Raw genomic sequence first — 18,367 nt, 5'->3', positions numbered from 1 at the left:
TTGAAACGGATAATAAATCTGAGTTGTCTATCACCAAATAAAAGTGTCTACAGTAATTATGACCTCCAGTCTCTCTTGGGTCATAAAGTGCTGCAAAATATCTTCTCCCAGCTTCAGTGAGTGAGAGACATAGTCTCATAGTTATAATGTAAGGGCACTTAAATGGGATGACATATGTAAAGCATCTCGAACAGTTTCTGGCATTTGGTAGGGGAAAAATAAACTTTAATTTGCCCTTACCATTGCTTATGAGGTTTTAAAAAGGTAATGAAAGAAAGCTTTTCATGAAGGCTGCAGGAAAAATAATAATGCTATGCAGATCTTGGATAAATTTTCAAGAAATTTTCAGCCTTTGTAATGAGAATTTTGTGCTAAATTAGTTTTACTGTCCATTGTATATTACTCAGATAAGATGACACTAAATAAGTTACCTATTAAGTTAGTACTTTTTCCCTTTTAGACACAGAAATGAGTAAAATCTTAAATTTGGTATGGATTTACCTAAAAGGACTAAATACAAGAACTTCTGAAAAGACTGGGGCAGGAAATCGAAAGTTCATGCTCTCAGAATGTTTTGCCCCTGGTGCTGCCAGTTAGATTATTTGTCTTTAAATAAACATTGCCCATTTCAGTGTGTCTTAAATTTTTTTTCACCTTCCCATCTGCTTGACTTTGCCACTAGAGTTGCTCCTGGTACCCTTGTTCTTGAGGATTTTTCCAGTTATTTGATCACTTTCCCTGACTTCCTTTCTTTTCCTCTTCCTGGTAATAATCCAGTTCTTTCTCCTGACTTTCAGTTGCTGTCTTTGCTAGGGATTTGTTTGCTTTCCACCTGACTCAAATGTACTCTAAAGCCATACATAGTGATTTTTTGGCTCTGAAATCTAGTTTTCTCTCACCCCCAATTTCCATGTAGTCTGTGGTCGTGTCAAGGTGCTGCACGTGATGAGTGTTCAATGAACAGTTGTATATTTATTTCCTGACTCTTCATGTTCTTGATTCTTACTGTTTTCCTACTGCTGCTTCTGGGATTTGACAGGTTGTACTTATTGTAATTAGTAATAAACACACAGAAAGAAGACAGGAGGATTTTACCTAGTGCTTCTCTGATACCAGACTCAGACTATTCATTGGTAATTATTCACTGAGGTCACCCCCACCTCTGATTTGGAGCTAGAGATTATGTTGTACATACAGCATGGAGTAACATTTTGACTAAAGAAAGAAAAACACAGCGCAACAACTGTATGTTTTGTCTCAGAAGCCAAATATCTAGAGAGTCTCCAGTATGCTGATGTGTTGGTATGAAGCATTAGACATAATCTATATTGTTAACTATGTGGAAACATTAAACTAGTAGATATTTTATTTGGCATGATTATTATCTAGTGACATAAAATATTAAGGAATCTTAGTAAAAGAAGTTACATACAGAAAATAGAAATAATAATTTAAGACAAACAACAAAGATAATACATTAAAATATCTATCTTAGTTCACTTGGGCTGCTGTATGACAAAATACCTTAGACTGGATAATTTATAAACAACAGAAATTCATTGCATACTGTTCTGGAGGCTGGGAAGTCCAAGATCAAATTGCCAGCAGAATCTTTGTCTGGTGAGGGCTTGCTCTCTGCCTCATAAGATGGAGTCTTCTAGCTGTGATCTCACATGGTAGAAAGGGAAAGGAAGCTCCCTTTAGTTTCTTTTATAAAGACAGTAATCCCATTCATGAGGGCGGAACTTCTCAAAGTCCCCACCTGTTAATACTACCACATTGCTTATTAGGTTCCAACATATGAATTTTGGGAGGACATCAACATTCAGATTGTAGCACTATCTAATATGAAATAATCATGTTAATTACCTTTTACTACCCAAATTTATTTTTAAAGTCATGAGATATCAGTCTATATTTAGGTAGGTTCTATTTCTAAAAATTAATAAGTTAAGATAATTTTTATTCTGTGATATAAAAAGAAGTCAAAAAATTATACTTAGTTACCTTCGGCAAGGTTGATGTTTCTAAAATCAAAACTATTTGAAAGGAATTCAATCTTGAGTATGCATTCTTATTTTGCTAATGAAAACTTTGCTGCCATCAATGAAAGGAAAATATATGTATAAAAGATAGCTTTCCTTCACAAGTTTTATCTTAATTTTAAAAGAGTCTTGAGATATTATTAATGTCTAAGTAGGTTTAGAATTTCAACAATAAAGGGATACTCTCTGGCTGCAGCATTTTTGTATTTTTAATTTCAAAGTTTCTGTTATGGGATTCATCTACTGATTAACGACATTAGTTTTTCCATTTTTCTGCTAATCTTTTAAGCCACAACTTGAATGATCAAACAGAGATGGTAAATATAAATATTTAATCTGCAGGATTTTATGTAATCATTTGTATTTACCCAGCACTTTAAGTTTCTAACTCCCTTTCCTGTTGTTAGTCATTCACCCAGCATCCCTGTGCATATGATCTTATAAGCTTTGTTTCTTACAGAGGAGGCAGGTACTAGCATTGAGAAAATGGACCAGGATATTGGGCATCTAGACTTTTCTCTTTCCTCCTTGGTCGTGAAATATGCTAGTAAAAAATCTAATATATTTTACTTATTTGAAAGTATCACCTAATTCTTATGCTAGATTTAGGTTATGATGACTGGGGGCAGTGGGAAGAGATGCATGATACTTGGATGAATGGAGTATTTACTCAGGGCTGTGTTATTTGGGGAGAAGTGTTAAGAGTTTAATATATCCTTAGCACTTATGGTATGCAGGCTATAAACATGAATGTTAAGAACACTGTCTTCTGCTGCTGGCCCTATTCAGCTCTTATCTTACTCTTTGAATCTTGCCTACTTCAAATTGTTCCCCATGCTACTAACACAGAGCTTCTGAGCAGATCTCTCTTAAAGAAAATCTGTTATTTACTTCCCTGTGGTAAATTCTTTATAGGCTCTCTGTAGCTCACAAGAAGGAGGTCAAGTATGCAAAATAGTCCCTAACCTGTCTAGGCCCCCAAACTCACTGAGATCAGCAGCCATCTCAGGGCTCATAATGTAGTAATGAGCCATTTCTGGGACTATTTCATACCTCCACACTCTTGTTCTCTGTTCCTATTTCCTGGAACACCTTTCCTGATCCCCAGTTGGGCTAAGTACCTCTGTTCTAGGCTTCCATGGGACTCAGCCTCCCACTGTTTGCCAGAGCAGCAAGACTGATTGTCCTGGTCTCAGACTGGCCTCTTTACACTTTGGGTAAACTTAACTTCCTCAAACCTCCCATTCTTCATCTGTAAAATGGAGTGTCATAATAGTAGTGGAATCTTATAGAGATTAAGTTAATACTTGTAAATCTCTATAACATAGTACCTTGCACATTGTAAACATAAGAAATATTTCAGGGGCCAGCCCGGTGGCGCACTGCTACAGTGCGCCTCTTGGGAGCGCGGCGGCCCTCCCGCCGAGGGTTCGGATCCCACATACAGACCGGCCGCTCACTGGCTGAGCGAGGTGCGGGCGTGACACCGAGGGTTGTGATCCCGTTGCCGGTCCCGGTCGGGTATGGGCGTGACACTGAGGGTTGCGATCCGTTGCCGGTCACGAAAAAAGACAAAAAGGAAAAAAAAAAAAGAAATATTTCAAGTACAGTGATCGTATTTTTATACAATTTATCATTATCAGTAATTATCATCATTATAGTGGAAAAGTGAAGGGTGTGCGTTATGGGTTCAATGTTCCCCAAAAGTTCATGTATTGGAAACTTGACCCCCATGGTAATCACGCTAAGAGGGTGGGAAATCCAATTATGCACTTGAAAGGTGGTGCCTTTGAGAGGTGATTAGATTGTGAGAACTGTGCCTTTGTGAGTGGATTGATCTATTCATGGAGTAATGGGCACAGTTCTGATGGCTTTATAAGGAGAGTGAGTGAGAAATTTAACTCGCTCTTTTTAAAAATCAATTAGTTAATTAATTAATTATTATTATTAATTTTACATTCTAAGATGTTGTGGAGCTGTTGGTGTGGAGGGGGAGAGAGGAAGGTGGAGGGGGATAGAGTGGGAGGATGAGGAAGGGGGAAGAGGGGTGTGGTTGAGGCCTGTGGCACCCCCCTCTTTCCAGCAGAAGAGCCCAGGGGGCTTCAAGTAGCAGTTCCACTTGGCTGCACTGGATGTGGATTTCAGGGAGAGGGGTGTGGCTGAGGGCCTCTACTCCCCACCCCTGGGCTCGGAGGCCTGGGGTGATTTTGGTGGCAGCTTGGTGGTTGTTGCTGGGCTGCATGTGGATGTTGGTGGTGGGTATGGCTGAGGCCCTCAGCACCACTTCCCAGCTTGGGAGCCTAGAGCACTTCTGGTGGCAGCCTGCTAGTTATCGCTGGGCTGGATGAGGACAGTGGCGGTCATTGTTGAGGCCCTTGGTTTCCCCACCGCTCATTAGGGAGCCTGGGGCATTTCCAGTGGTGGCCTGGTTGACATTGTTGGGCTGGATACAATTATTGGGGGGGTTATGGCTGAGGCACTCAGTGCTCCACTGCCCTGGCTCGGGAGACTGGGGTGCTTCCAATAGTGGCCTGGTGGTCATTGCTGGGCTGGATGTGGATGTTGGGATTGTGTGGCTGAAGCCCTCTGTCCACTTAACCCTGGCTCAGGAGCCTGGGGTGTTTCTGGTGGCAGCCTGGTTGTCATTGCTGGGCTGGATACAGATGTCAGGGGTATGTGGCTGAGGCCCTTGGCCCTCTCCCTACCCTGGCTTGGGAACCCAGGGGGCTTCCAGTCCTTCTAGGTGTTATAGGTGTTTGACCTCTACTGGGTAATATCAAAATTTTGTCTCTGATCTGTGGGTGTTTTGTTTTTTTTCTTCCAGTTCTGTGTTGGATTATTAGCTACCCCCATGAGGGAGTTGGATGTGTTGTCCCCTCCAAAACTCATATAGATATTGATCCCCAGTGTGACAGTGTTGGAAACTGATTGAGTCATGGGGGTGGATCCCTCATGAATGGATTAATGCTTTCCGTGGGGGTGGGGGTCCTGAGTGAGTTCTCACTCTATTAGTTCCCATGAGACCTGATTTGTTTAAAGGACCCTGGCACCTCCTCTCTCTCTCTCTTGCTTCCTCTCACTGTGTGATCTGCTTGTACCCACCGACTGACTGCCACTTTCCACCATGAGTAGAAGCAGCCTGAGGCCCGTGCCAGATGCAGCTGTCCCCAAATCGTAAGCCAAATAAGCCAAATAAATCTCTATTCTTTGTAAGTTACCCAGGCTCAGGTATTTCTGTTATAGCAACACAAACTGACTAATACACCCCACCACTTAAACTCTGCACTAGAACTAATTTGCTGTCCTTTGTTTACTTCTATAGCAGGGGAACTTCCTGTGGGGATCAGCACTTAGGCTCTGTGGTTGAGCTAAATTGCTGCTTTGCTTCTGATTCTCTGGGAAAGGCTTTTTGTGCAGCTCAGGTTTTAATTGTTGACCTCGTAAGCACTTTTGGGTCTTGTGAGGTCTGGTACACCTGGTTCATGTGGAAACTCTGGTCTGGACCTGAATTTTTTCAGTAAACTGCACCCCCTGCAGTTCTATACTCCTGACCAGTCTCCAGTGAATGATCTTGTGCTGACTGGAGGACAGATCAGCTGTCCATGCTGTGCCCCAGTGTTCGCCCAGTGGGCTCATATCTACCACCACCCACACTCTAAACATTTCCCATAGGATGGGCCATGTGCTGGTCCCTTGCAATGACTCACTGGCCTCTGAGTAGCTCATTTTTTCAGTTGTCTGTGGCCCCTCACTCCTGTGTGGGTTCACGGGAACACTGTTAGTGGTCTAGGTGGCCTCGGGGGCCATCAAGGCTCTCTTTTCCCCTGTGGCCTCCATGCAAGTTCATAGGATGGGCACAGCTGTGGCTTTTGCCAGCTCTTACTCCACATGCTCACCAGGGCCAGCCCTGAAGTGGTCATGGCTCAAAATGGTTGGAACGGTCCTTTCTTTCTCTCATTGCAACTTCTCCCACCTTCTCTCCTCTTCTTCCCCTGAGCTCTAGTGGCCTCAGCTTCACAGTTGCTGCTTTTTAGTAGTTGTAAATTGGTTGATTGTGGGAGAGAGTGACACTGGAGACTGTCTATTCTGCCGTCTTGACCAGAAATCTTCTAAAACTACTAGCTCACTCTTGATCAGCCTGTTCTTGCCATGTGGTACCCTGAGTTGCTGTAGAAGAAGGCAGTCACGAAATGCATTACCTGGACATTGGACTTCCCAGCCTCCAGAGTGCAAGAAATAAATTTCTTTCTTTATAAATTACCCAGTTTCAGTTATTCTGTTATAAACAAAAAGCCGGGCTAATTAATACAGTGTGCCATCCTAAATATGTAGAATTGGTATATTAATTATTTCAAACTGAGAATATTGGAAAAATTTTAGTTGCCAAAAGGGTTAGCTGTCCTGTCTTCCTACATGTAGCAAGCCACAGAGATTTCTTTGGGAAGGATGTCTTCTTTGTACAAGGTGAGAGAATATTCCTTATCACCAGAGACGGGGACTTGTTGCTGCAAAAGGCCAGAATAAATAAACTTCCTAAAGTAACACTTATCTTCCACTCACTTTACACCCCCCAGTATATCTCCTACTGACTTCCCTAGTATTTACTGCCCCTAGCCAAATCCTCTTTGTCCTGTCATTTCTTCCCAAATTTATTGCTCTTTGTCTAAAATGTATAAAAACATCTTGCTTTGTCCATTTCTTTGGACTTTGCTTTCTTATGATGATCCCCATGCACATGTAAAACTAACAAAACTTGTACACTTTCCTCTTAACTGTGTTATGTCAATTTGGTTCCTAGATCCAGCTGAAGAGCCCACATAAAAATTAAGGGGGGCCCAGCAGCTACCGAGGTGAGCTGAGACCAGACCCTGTGGCACTGGGACCCAGTCTTAGGCCCCAGGGGGAAGGGAAACACACACAGCCCAGCAGCTGCCAAGGTAATCCAAGATCTGCATGGCATTGGGGCTCAGTCTAAGGTCCCAGAGGGAAAGGAAGTGCACACAGCCCAGCAGCAGCCAAGATGAGCTGAGACCAGACACTTGTGGCACCAGGGTCCAGGCTAAGGCACCAGGGGGAAGGGAAGTGCACACAGCCCAGCAGCCAGCTGAGGTGAGCTGAGACCTGCACAGTACCAGGGGCTCAATCTACAGCCACAGAAAGCTAGAACAGGAGCCAAGGTGGTGTAATATAGATACTGCCACACCTTCTGTCACCACAAGGACAGTTCACCACCACAATAGCAGCCAGGGCCACTCTACAGGCAACCTGCCACTCACTTGACTACACTGATATAAGAAGAGTCACCAGTAGAGCCTGCGAATAGAGGAGGAAATCTTTATCCTCATAGCCAACCCCACAGTAACAGAAGAAGCAAGTCCTCTACCAGATGACCAAACATCAATGAAAAAATACTAGAACTATAAACAAATAAGAAGATATGACACCACCAAAGGAATACAGTAATGCTCAAATTCTAGACCCCATAGAACAGGGAATCCTTGAAACGTCTGAAAAAGAATTCCAAGCAATGATCTTAAGAAAGCTTGAAGAAATAAAAGAAGACTCAATTAGAGAACACAAGGAAACAAGAAAAAATATTCAGAATATGAAGTAGGAAATTTACAGAGAGATTAATACCTTAAAAAAGAATGCAGCAGAACTCCTAGAAATGAAACATTCACTTATTGAAATAAAAAATGCAAGAGAAAGCTTAAGCAACAGGCTAGAGCAAGCAGAAGAAAGAATTTCAGATCTCGAAGACAGTCTTTTCAAAATAACCTGGCAGACAAAAAAAAAAAAAAAAAAAAAGGAAAAAGGAATTAAAAATAATGAGGAAAATCTAAGAGAGATAGCAGACAACCTCATGTGCTCAAATATCTGAATTGTGGGTATTCCAAAAGGAGAGGAGAAAGGAAAAGGTATTGAAAACCTATTCAAGGAAATAACAGAAAAATTACCAGGGGTAGGGAGAGATGCGGACCTTCAGGTCCAAGAAGTTCAAAGGTCTCCAAACAGATTCAATCCAAAAAGATCCTCTCCAAGGAATATTATAGTCAAATTTGCAAAGCTCAAAGACAAAGAGAGAATTGTAAAAGAAGTAAGAGAAAAGCATCAAGTCACCTATAAGCGAACCCCCTATCACACTAACAGCAGACTTCTCAACTAAAACCCTACAGGCCAGAAGAAAGTGGAATGATATACTCAAAACACTAAAAGAAAAAAATTGCAAGCCAAGAATTCTTTACCCAGCAAGGCTCTCCTTCAGAAATGAGGGAGAAATAGTGTATTTGCCAGACAAACAAAAATCGTGAGAATTCAGCACCACACAACCAGCTTTGCAAGAAATGCTCAAGGGAGTCTGAATAATGAATGCCACTACCATAGATACATAAGAAAGAGAGAACCTGCAGTTAAAACAAAAATACCAGTGAGAAAGAGCAAGAAGGTAAATCATACCACCTCAAATTCCCAACTAACATTGAAGAAGAGAAATAAAAGGGAAAGTAAAGATCGAAAGATATTTAAGACATCTAAACAAAAAGCAATTAAATGTCAGGAATGAAACAATGTCTGTCAATAACCACCTTAAATATGAATGGCAGATTGATTGATTGGATTAAAAAGCTAGACCCAAGTATATGCTGTCTTCAAGAGACCCATTTCACATATAAAGACACATACAGAGACTAAAAGTGAAGGGATGGTAAAAGATACACCATGCAAATGGAAACCAAAAATGCAGGAGTAGCTATTCTTATATCGGATAAAATAGACTTTAAACCAAAAAAGAAAAAGAGACAAAGAAGGCCACTATATAATGATAAAAGGATCTATCCAGCTAGAAGACATAACAATCATAAATATACATGCACTCAATACTGGAGCACCCAGATATATAAAGCAAACACTCTTAGGCCTAAAGAAAGAAATAGGCCCTATTAACACTAATAGTAGGTGACCTGAACACCCCTCATCACTAAGATGAGACAGATCTTCCAAGCAACAAATCAACAAAGAGACACAGGATTTAAACTACATGTTAGACCAACTGGACCTGGCAGATGTATATAGAACATTTCACCCAACAACTAAAGAATATACTTTCTTCTCATCAGCTCATGGAACATTCTCCAGGATAGACCACATATTAGGTCACAAATCTAGTCTCAGCAAATTTTAAAAAATTGGAATCATTCCAAATATCTTTTCAGACCACAATGGACTAAAATTGGAAATTAATAATAATAAAAACTCTGGAAACTATACACATACATGAAAACTAAATAATAGGCTCCTAAATGGCCTATGGGTCCAAGAAGAAATTAAATAGGAAATCAAAAAATTTCTAGAAACTAATGAAAATAAAGACACATCATACCAAAACCTGTGGGATACTGCAAAAGCAGTACTAGGAGGCAGATTTATTGCAATGAATGCTTATATCAAAACAACAGAAAGACTTCAAATGACCTAACACTATGCCTCAAAGAACTTGGAAAACAAGAACAATCCAAACCTAAAGGTAGTAGTCAGAAAGAAATAATTAAGATCGGAGCAGAACTAAATGAAATGAGACCCAGAAAACAATAGAAAAGATCAACAAAGCAAAAAGTTGGTTTTTCAAGAAGATAAATAAAATAGATAAACCATTAGGTAATTAGTAGATGGAAAGAAATAATTAAGATCAGAGCAGAACTAAATGAAACAGAAACCCAAAAATGATACAAAAGACCAATGAAACAAAAAGTTGGGGGATTTTTTTGAGAAGATAAACAAAATAGACAAACCATTAGCTAGGCTGACAAACAAAAAAATGAAAAGAGAAGACCCAAAGAACAAAAATCAGAAATGAAAAGGGAGACATTACAACCAATGTCACAGAAATACAAAGAATCATTAGGGACTATTATAAACAACTGTATGACAACAAATATGAAAATCTGGAAGATATGAATAAATTTCTAGACACATACAAACTACCCAGACTGAACCAAGAAGAGACAGAAAACCTGAACAGACCAATAACAAGCAAGGAGATTGAAGTGGTAATCAGCAATCTTCCATCAAAGAAAATTCCAAGTCTAGATTGTTTTACAGCTGAATTCTATTAAACTTTTAATGAGGGGTTAATACCAATTCTCCTTAAACTATTCCAAACATTGAAACAGATGCTACTCTCTCAAACTCACTTTTTTTTTTTTTCCTTTTTGTCTTTTTTTGTGTCTGGCAATGGATCGCAACCCTCAGTGTCGCGCCCGTACCGGACCGGGACCGGCAACGGGATCGCAACCCTCAGTGTTGCTCCTGCACCTCACTCAGCCAGTGAGCGGGAACCGGTCTGTATGTGGGATCCGAACCCTCGGCGGGAGCGCTGCCGCGCTCCCAAGCGGTGCACTGTAGCAGTGCGCCACCGGGCTGGCCCCAAACTCACTTTTTGATATCAACATAACTCTGCTACAAAACCAGATAAAGACACACACACAAAAAAGAAAATTATAGGCCAATATCCTTGATAAACCTCAATGCTAAAATTCTCAACAAAATATTAGCAATCAGAATACAGCAACATATTAAAAAAATTATACACCATGATAAGTGGGATTCATTCCAGAGATGCAAGAATGGTTCAACATATGAAAGTCAATAAATGTGATACATCACATCAACAAACTCAAGAACAAAGACCATATAATTATCCAATAGGTGCTGAAAAAGCATTTGACAAAATTCAACATCCCTTCATAATAAAGACTCTCAACAAATTAGGTATAGAAGGAAAATATCTCAACACAATAAAAGCCATTTTTGACAAGCCCGCCTCCAGTACTATTCTGAATGGGGAAAAACTGAGGGCCTTTCCCTTAAGAACAGGAACAAGACAAGGATGCCCACTCTCACCACTTCTATTTAACATAGTACTGGAGGTACCAGCCAGAGAAATCAGGCAAGAGAAAGAAATAAAGAGAATCCAGATTGGAAAAGATGAAGTCAAACTTCCCTATTTGCAGATGACATCATACTATGTATAGAAAAGCCTAAAGACTCTATCAGAAAACTTCTAGAGCCGGTTAATAACTTCAGTAACATTGCAGGATACAAAATAAATGTCCCTAAATCAGTTGCATTTATATACTCAAATAATGAACTAACAGAAAGAGAAATAAAGAAAGTAAGCCCTTTTACAATTGTCATGAAAAAAAATAAAATACATAGGGATCAATTTATCCAAGATGAAAGACCTCTACAATGAGAACTACAAACCACTTCTGAAAGAAATTAGACAGAAAAAGATAGAAAGATATTCCATGCTCTTGAATTGGAAGAATTAACATTGTGAAAATGTCTATACTACCCAAAGTGATCTACAGATTCAATGCAATTCCCGTCTAAATACCAATGACATTCTTCACAGAAATGGAAAAAAGAATATTGCCCTTCATATGGAACAACAAAAGACCCTGAATAGCCAAAGCAATCCTGAGCAAAAAAAAAAAAATAAAATAAAAATAAAGCCGGAGTCATAACACTACCTGACTTCAAATTCTACTAGAAAGCTATTTTAACCAAAACAGTGTGGTACTGGTATAAAAATAGACATTCAGAGCAGTGGAGTAGAATTGAGAACTGAGAAATCACCCCTCAGGCTTACATCCATCTGATATTGGACAAAGGCAACAAAAATCTACATTGGAGAAAATACTGCCTCTTCAACAAGTGGTGCTGGGAAAACTGGATATTCACATGCAGAAGAATGAAACTAGATATGCATCTCTCACCATACACTAAAATCAACTCAAAATGGATTAAAGACTTAAGTATAAGACCTGAAACTGTCACTTTATGAAGGGAAAATATAGATGAAACACTTCAGCAACTAGGTTTGGGCACAGACTTTATGAACATGAGACTGAAAGCACAAGCAGTAAAAGAAAAAAAATCAACAAATGGGACCATATCAAACTAAATAGCTTCTGCACAGCAAAGGAAACAATCAACAGAGTGAAACGACAACCTATAGAGTGGGAGAAAATTTTTTGCTAACTGTGCATCCGACAAGGGATTAATATTCATAATATGCAAGGAACTCAAGCAATTATACAGTAAAAGAGTAAATAACCCAATTAAAAAATGGGCAAAGGAGCTGAATAGACACTTTTCAAAGGAAGACATACAAATGGCCAACAGGTACATGAAAAAATGCTCAAGATCACTAGTCAACAGGGAAATGCAAATTAAAACTGCATTGATATACTACCTCACCCCAGTTAGACTGGCTATAATAAAAATAACAAATTCTGATTGGTGAATAACAAATGCTGGTGAGGGTGTGGAGAGAAGGGAACACTACTACACTGTTGGTGGGACTGTAAATTAGTACAACCACTATGGAAAACAGTATGGAAATTTCTTAAACAACTACAGATAAATCTTCCGTACAATCCAGCAATCCCACTTCTGGGTATATAGCCAGAGGAATGGAAATCATCATGTCAAAGGGATAGCTGCACTCCCATGTTCATAGCAGCTCTGTTTACAATAGCCAAGACATGGAACCAACCTAAATGTCTCACTTGCAACAACATGGATGAGCCTGGAGAAACCTATGTTGAGTGAAATAAGCAAAGCACAGAGGAATAAATACTGCATGTACTCATTCATGTGTGGGAGCTCAGAGATAAAGAAGGAAAGAAAGACCACAGTAATCCATTGGACTTGCAGAGGGAAAGAACATTCCTTGGGCTACAAAGTGGAGTGGGGGAGTGGGGGAGGGAGAGGGAGGTTGGGGATAATTGCGTTGGAGACCTGGGGTACAAATGCAATTTGTGGTAATGGGTACGCTGTCAGTATGAATCTGGCCCTCACATCATGGGCATGAAGGGTGACCATCAGCTTTGTATCTCATGAATATTCATAACCAATAAAAAAATTAATGGAGGGAGGTACAGGTGATGTCTCTCTCCCCTATGGCAGCATCTTTTGCATTATTCCTTTGACATGATCTGTCCAATGAGCTTGTCTCCCTACTGGATTGCCTGTTTCTGTTAGGCAGCAACCATTTCCATCCTGTACTCATTCTGATTCCTTAGGGCTGTGCATTGAGCCTGGTTCATAATGGGAAATCAATAAACGTTAGATGCTTACAAGATTCCCAGCTTAAAGTCTAAATTAATATTGAAGTCACACTCTGGACTTTGTAGAATGGCTAAGAAAAGTGTTTCTTCATAGGTTGGAGGTCCAGAGGGTATTTTCACATACCTTTCCAGTTCTTCCAGTGTCACTTCTGATGATTGTTCCTGGGGTTTCTGGTAGCCATTCTGTCTTCTCTCTGTAGGGACCAAAATCTTGGGTCTCTTCATTTTTCATTGTTTAGAAGATACTTAATCATTTAACTTGTTTTTAAGCTTAGAATTAAATAATATGATCATTTTATTGTGTTCAGATATTGATGATGTTATTTATTTTATGCCTTTTTAAAGTCCAAAAGCAGAATGGCAGATAGTAGCTTTAACTGGTCAGTCCTATTCTATTATGACTTCTTACTGTTGTGTCAGTAAACACGATTTTTATTTTTATTTTCACTTATGAGGATTTCAAAGTTTGTAAATTTTTCACTTATCCTAAGGCAATATTGCAAAGCAGAGTCAATCGGTTTGTTTGGATATAACTTTTAGTAGCTTTTCCTTAATATTTCTGTTTCTTTAGCCAAGATGCAGGATGTTTTGAGTGGCAAATAATTTCTTCTTTTAATCTTGGTAGGACTTCTCAGTTCTGTTGGCATAAACATAGGGTTTTAAATTTGAAACCAAGATTGTTTACTGGATGTGGATGGAGATTTACTATAAAATTCTATTATCAAAGACTTCCAGAAAATTGATATATTTTTGGTTATTATTAATAGTCACATGTCTCCTCTTACAATTTTCTTTTTTCATTACTTAATGCTTCATTTTTCTTATTTTTCTCTGGAAAAGCATTCAGCATGTAAAATTGCATTGCACAACCTTGTGGTGCATATTTATAGCATCTCATTTTTTATATGGTGATAAATGATTAATTATAAAGATTCACCCTTATCTTATGCAATATTGAATGTATCCATGATTTAACACATTGAAGTTATTTAGAAGAGATGTTTATTTGAAAAGGGAAATGATTATTACCTCTTTATCCTTATTCTAGCTTTTTCACTAGCTCAGTTCATGCTTATGAGTACTGTCCTTAGTTCAAGACTCAAAGAGACTTCAAAAGGAAGTTTGGATGTTGGGGAGGAAAAAAATTCCTGTTTCCTCTACTCTTCTTGGGTTCATTGAGAAATTCCCTGTAGACTGACAAAAGACAAATTGACAAGAGAAAAATAATGTTAACATGGGAATTATGCCTACACAGTGAGTGATGAGTAACTCAAAGGGGTGGCTATAGCTTGAGGCTTAAAAAAACATCTTAAGAGAAAAATAAATTTGTAGAGAAATGACAAGACAAAGGAAAAATGCTTTAGGCTTTTAGGGGCAGCAAACTGTAGGAAGGTAAATACATGAGAGAAACTAATGGAAGATAAGGGTCATTTTATCAAGTTCTGTTATGTGGATTCTGCTGGTGCCTTGTCTGTACTGATAAGAGCATAGGATTGTCTCCAGTGATGAAGAATCCTCCTGCTCCGCCTAGTAGAGAGAGGCAGGGCAGAAAGTTTTTCTTGTGTCTACTTCTTCTCAATTGCTTTCAGCTCAAAATAACCCTTACGTCAAAGTGGCATATTTTGGGGTATCATATTTTGAACCCCTTCATGAAAATACGGAAAGTGGTTCCCTTGGAGAATTTGTCCATACCGAAGAGTCTCAATAAATGGCATATATTTTAGAATGTGTGTGTGTGTATGTGTGTGTGTGTGTAAAGCACAGCAGGGAATCCCAGAAAGAATTCAAAGAACTCAGTGGAATTGCAGAAGGTAAGAAATTTTGTCAGGTCAGCTGCTGGCTGGCCCGAACAGCCCTAGCCTCATTATCAGTCTTTCCCTAGGTGTCCCTTTTGGTGGGTGAGTGGATGGCCCGGATTCCTCTTTCCCTCCAGTCCCCATTGGAAGGAGACGGGGGAAGAGAGCTGTGAAGACAGGTGAGCACAGCTGCTGGCCCCAACCAGCCCGTTAAAGGACACTCAGACGTGGTGGAGTTTCTGTCGAGCAGTTCCGTTTATTATCACACAAGCACTTGCTTTTAAAGGCAAATGGGGAAGGGAGGTTTTTACATCCTCCAAGCAGCTTAAAGGTTACGAGAGCATGCATCCTGTCTCAATGCCTAGCTATTGCAATCACGCAGTGTTCACGAGCGCAGAAGTGCGTATTTGGCCAATAAGGGCTAAGGCAAGGTTCCCGCAGACACTCCCATCCTATTTCCTCCTGGCACTATCTTAGGCTGCCACGTTAATATGCCCTTGTGGGCCCATAATGGCGCCACTTGTAATGTCACTTAAGGTGGCGTTAGTTTTTAAGGCCTGACAAGATTTCTTCCCTCTCTACACAGTCTCCACATAATTATGATTAACTCTGTGGTACTGAAGCTCAACAAGGGGTTAGAGTAGGAACTTTGGAATTAGGCTGCTGAGGGTCCTGTACCCACTTTCTTGCCATTTATTGTTATCCTGGGCAAGTTACTTCACTCTTTTTACTAGTATGCTTACCATATAGGATGATAGTGAGTAATGTTTGAGTATGCAGTTTTTGCCATATGCAGTCCCTGAAATTAGGTGCAAGATTCAAAAGTTCTAGGAAAAAACTCTTATTTTAATCAACTCTATCTCATTTACATGGATTAATAAAAAAAGACAAGGAGATTTACTGGATGCCATGGAGAGGAGAAGGACTTGTGCTAATTGTTTTTTCCATTCAACATAGTTTCTTACCCTTAATTAAAAGCAGGATGACCTCATAATCTTCTTGTCCTCTAGATAGGAGTGTCTGGTATGTTATTGCTTCTTCTTGGAATCCTGACTTTACTGGGCTTACTCCTCCCTTTCTAGAACTGAACACTAAAACACCAAATGGCTTGGCCTGTGTTCTCTCAGGGTTTCGTCTAAATAGAAAGGGTTTGCCAACAGCTGTAGTCTCAGTTCCTGACCTGGCTCCTACGTGATACCTATTCCCTTGGTCATGTTTATCTGAAAGAGCATCTCCCTCAAAGTTATGTCAGAAGTGAAACCTTTCATTGAATATTTTTTCCTTAAAGAGGGGATTTATCATTGTCTCAACTCTTTAATGTTATTTATGCAGACTAAACTTAATAATATTCTATACTGACACTTGTTTTGGTGGAATTATCTCTTGTTCACTTACCTCAGGTAGTACCAAAACCTAACACTTAAATACATTAAATCTGACTCTCAATTTCTTTTTTTCCAGGAAAAGATGTCACAATATTATTTTGGAAATTCCCTGTACACACTGTGAAAAAGCCTATAATAATGTCTACCATGTAGCAGTTTAATCAATGCTATTCTTACTTTCCTTTTAGGGAGTGTTTTTCATCCACAGTGAATTGTTCTCAATTTCAAGGTCTAAAGTAAATGCCATTTCCTTGGATAAAAAAATCGTGTTACAGTCAAACTATCACTGTCAAAACAATTTGTTGGATCAGCTGAAAATTTTTATTAATTTACCTTTGTAAGTATATATTAAATCACTAAATTTTTGCCTTAATAATAGTTGGGGTGAAGATAGTTAATTTGCGACATGACCTTATTTAAGAAACAGATGGAATCTGTTTATTAGTGGATTGTAAAAAAAAAAAAAAAAACACCTAAATATTAGTCCTGAATTTTGAATAAGATGTTATATTTATTATAAAATGTTTACTTTAAAACTATATAGTCTATGTAAATTTCTTGTTACACATAGAATACTGAGAAAACATGGAAAGCTCATGACTATATTCAAGAGCTTTCACTTGTGATTAATAATAAAACAGTGTTTTAATAAGTAAGATATGCACGTATTAAAGTATAATAATCTTGGATATGTAGATAATCTGTTTCACTGGCAGTAGTGGTAGATTTTGAAGTGATATTAAAGATAAAACTTATATGTAAGGCAAACATCATAAAATGTCACATAAATTATTTTTTATAAACATTTTGATATCACAAGATTACACCAGAATTTCTGTTTCTAGTCCTCATTTCCTTTCTTTTCTTGTATGAACACTTTCTTTCCTATTTTTCATTATTTCTGTGTGAGAAACTTTCAGACTATTCACTTCTAGCAGATAAAACCTAATAAGAAAAATGTTATGAATCAAATGCATGATGACCTCAGACTGAAGCTTGTCACATTACTGTCCTCTGAGGGAGGACAAATTCAAGCTTCTTAACTAGATTTACAGGTTTCTGTTGAAGCACTACAGGGACATTTACACTTCCTTAAATGTACAGTGGTTTTGTGATAACCAGTGGAAAAAGTTATGATCTGTCATAATCTATACTCCTAGTAAACTCCAATTACTCTTGTATTGTGTGTTAAAAGAGCAAATGCTTTAATACTTGATAGTAGTATGAAAGAGTGTAGGGTCACGCATCACTTCTCTAGTCTCTAGATTACAGCATCACCTATCCTCCAGTTTCTTATCTTCTAGTTTCTAGAAACTTTGAATGAACATGTCCAGAAGCCCTGGTATGTGGTGCATACAAAGAAGACACTGTTGGACACTTGCGTGGCTTTTGGTCCACGTGAGGAACGGTGCTAGGTTATTCTGGTGGCTGGAAACAGACTAACTCAGGTTACCTCGAATGGTAAGATTGTGGTTATATTGCACAAGAGAATTAGGACAAGAAATAGGCCAGAGATCATAGACTAGAAAGTGGTTTAAGATCAAGGAAAATCCAGTAAGCTTAGCCCTCATCATAGGAGACCCTCCATCCCCCAACATGGAGGGATATACTCTTCTTCATTTCTGCTTCTACTGAAATTATTTGCTTCAGTCTGTATATTATGACCATCTTTTATCTATCTCAGGTTCAACTTACTTTTAACAAAAACAATCATATTTTTACTTGTGGCCCACTCTGATACTGACTTCATGACCCCCACTTTGTGTACAAATTTTTAGCTCCTGCTTCTACTACCAGCTCCTACACTCTTCTATAGTTCATGTTCAGAAAAGAGAGAATCTGAATAAGTTATCCAGTTACTGTGATACATATTCCGTTAGAGCATTAGTGCTGCCCGATCTATAGACTTGCTTTCTTTTGGTCAGTTGCTATTCCTTGGTCTAGTTCTTAGGTAGCAGCATTTTGTAATATAGCATATGGCCTCCTAAAGGTAATGAACACCTGAGTTA

General features: G+C 39.0%; 1 protein-coding gene across 1 annotated transcript in view; it reads left to right on the top strand.

Annotated features, from left to right (window-relative positions):
• Positions 1–14,885, top strand: part of ANKRD7 (ankyrin repeat domain 7) — a 68,568-nt gene extending 53,683 nt beyond the window's left edge. The window contains exon 7 of the mRNA XM_008568270.1: positions 14,767–14,885. Within this exon, the coding sequence (XP_008566492.1) occupies positions 14,767–14,885 (119 nt within the window). The remainder of the gene's footprint in view (positions 1–14,766) is intronic.
• The last annotated feature ends 3,482 nt before the right edge of the window (positions 14,886–18,367 follow it).

Source organism: Galeopterus variegatus, unplaced genomic scaffold, assembly GCF_000696425.1.
Source record: "Galeopterus variegatus unplaced genomic scaffold, G_variegatus-3.0.2 Scaffold22, whole genome shotgun sequence".
NCBI classification, from domain to species: Eukaryota; Metazoa; Chordata; class Mammalia; order Dermoptera; family Cynocephalidae; genus Galeopterus; species Galeopterus variegatus.
Note: the sequence above shows the minus strand (reverse complement) of the source record. Positions and strands in the feature narration are given on the sequence as shown.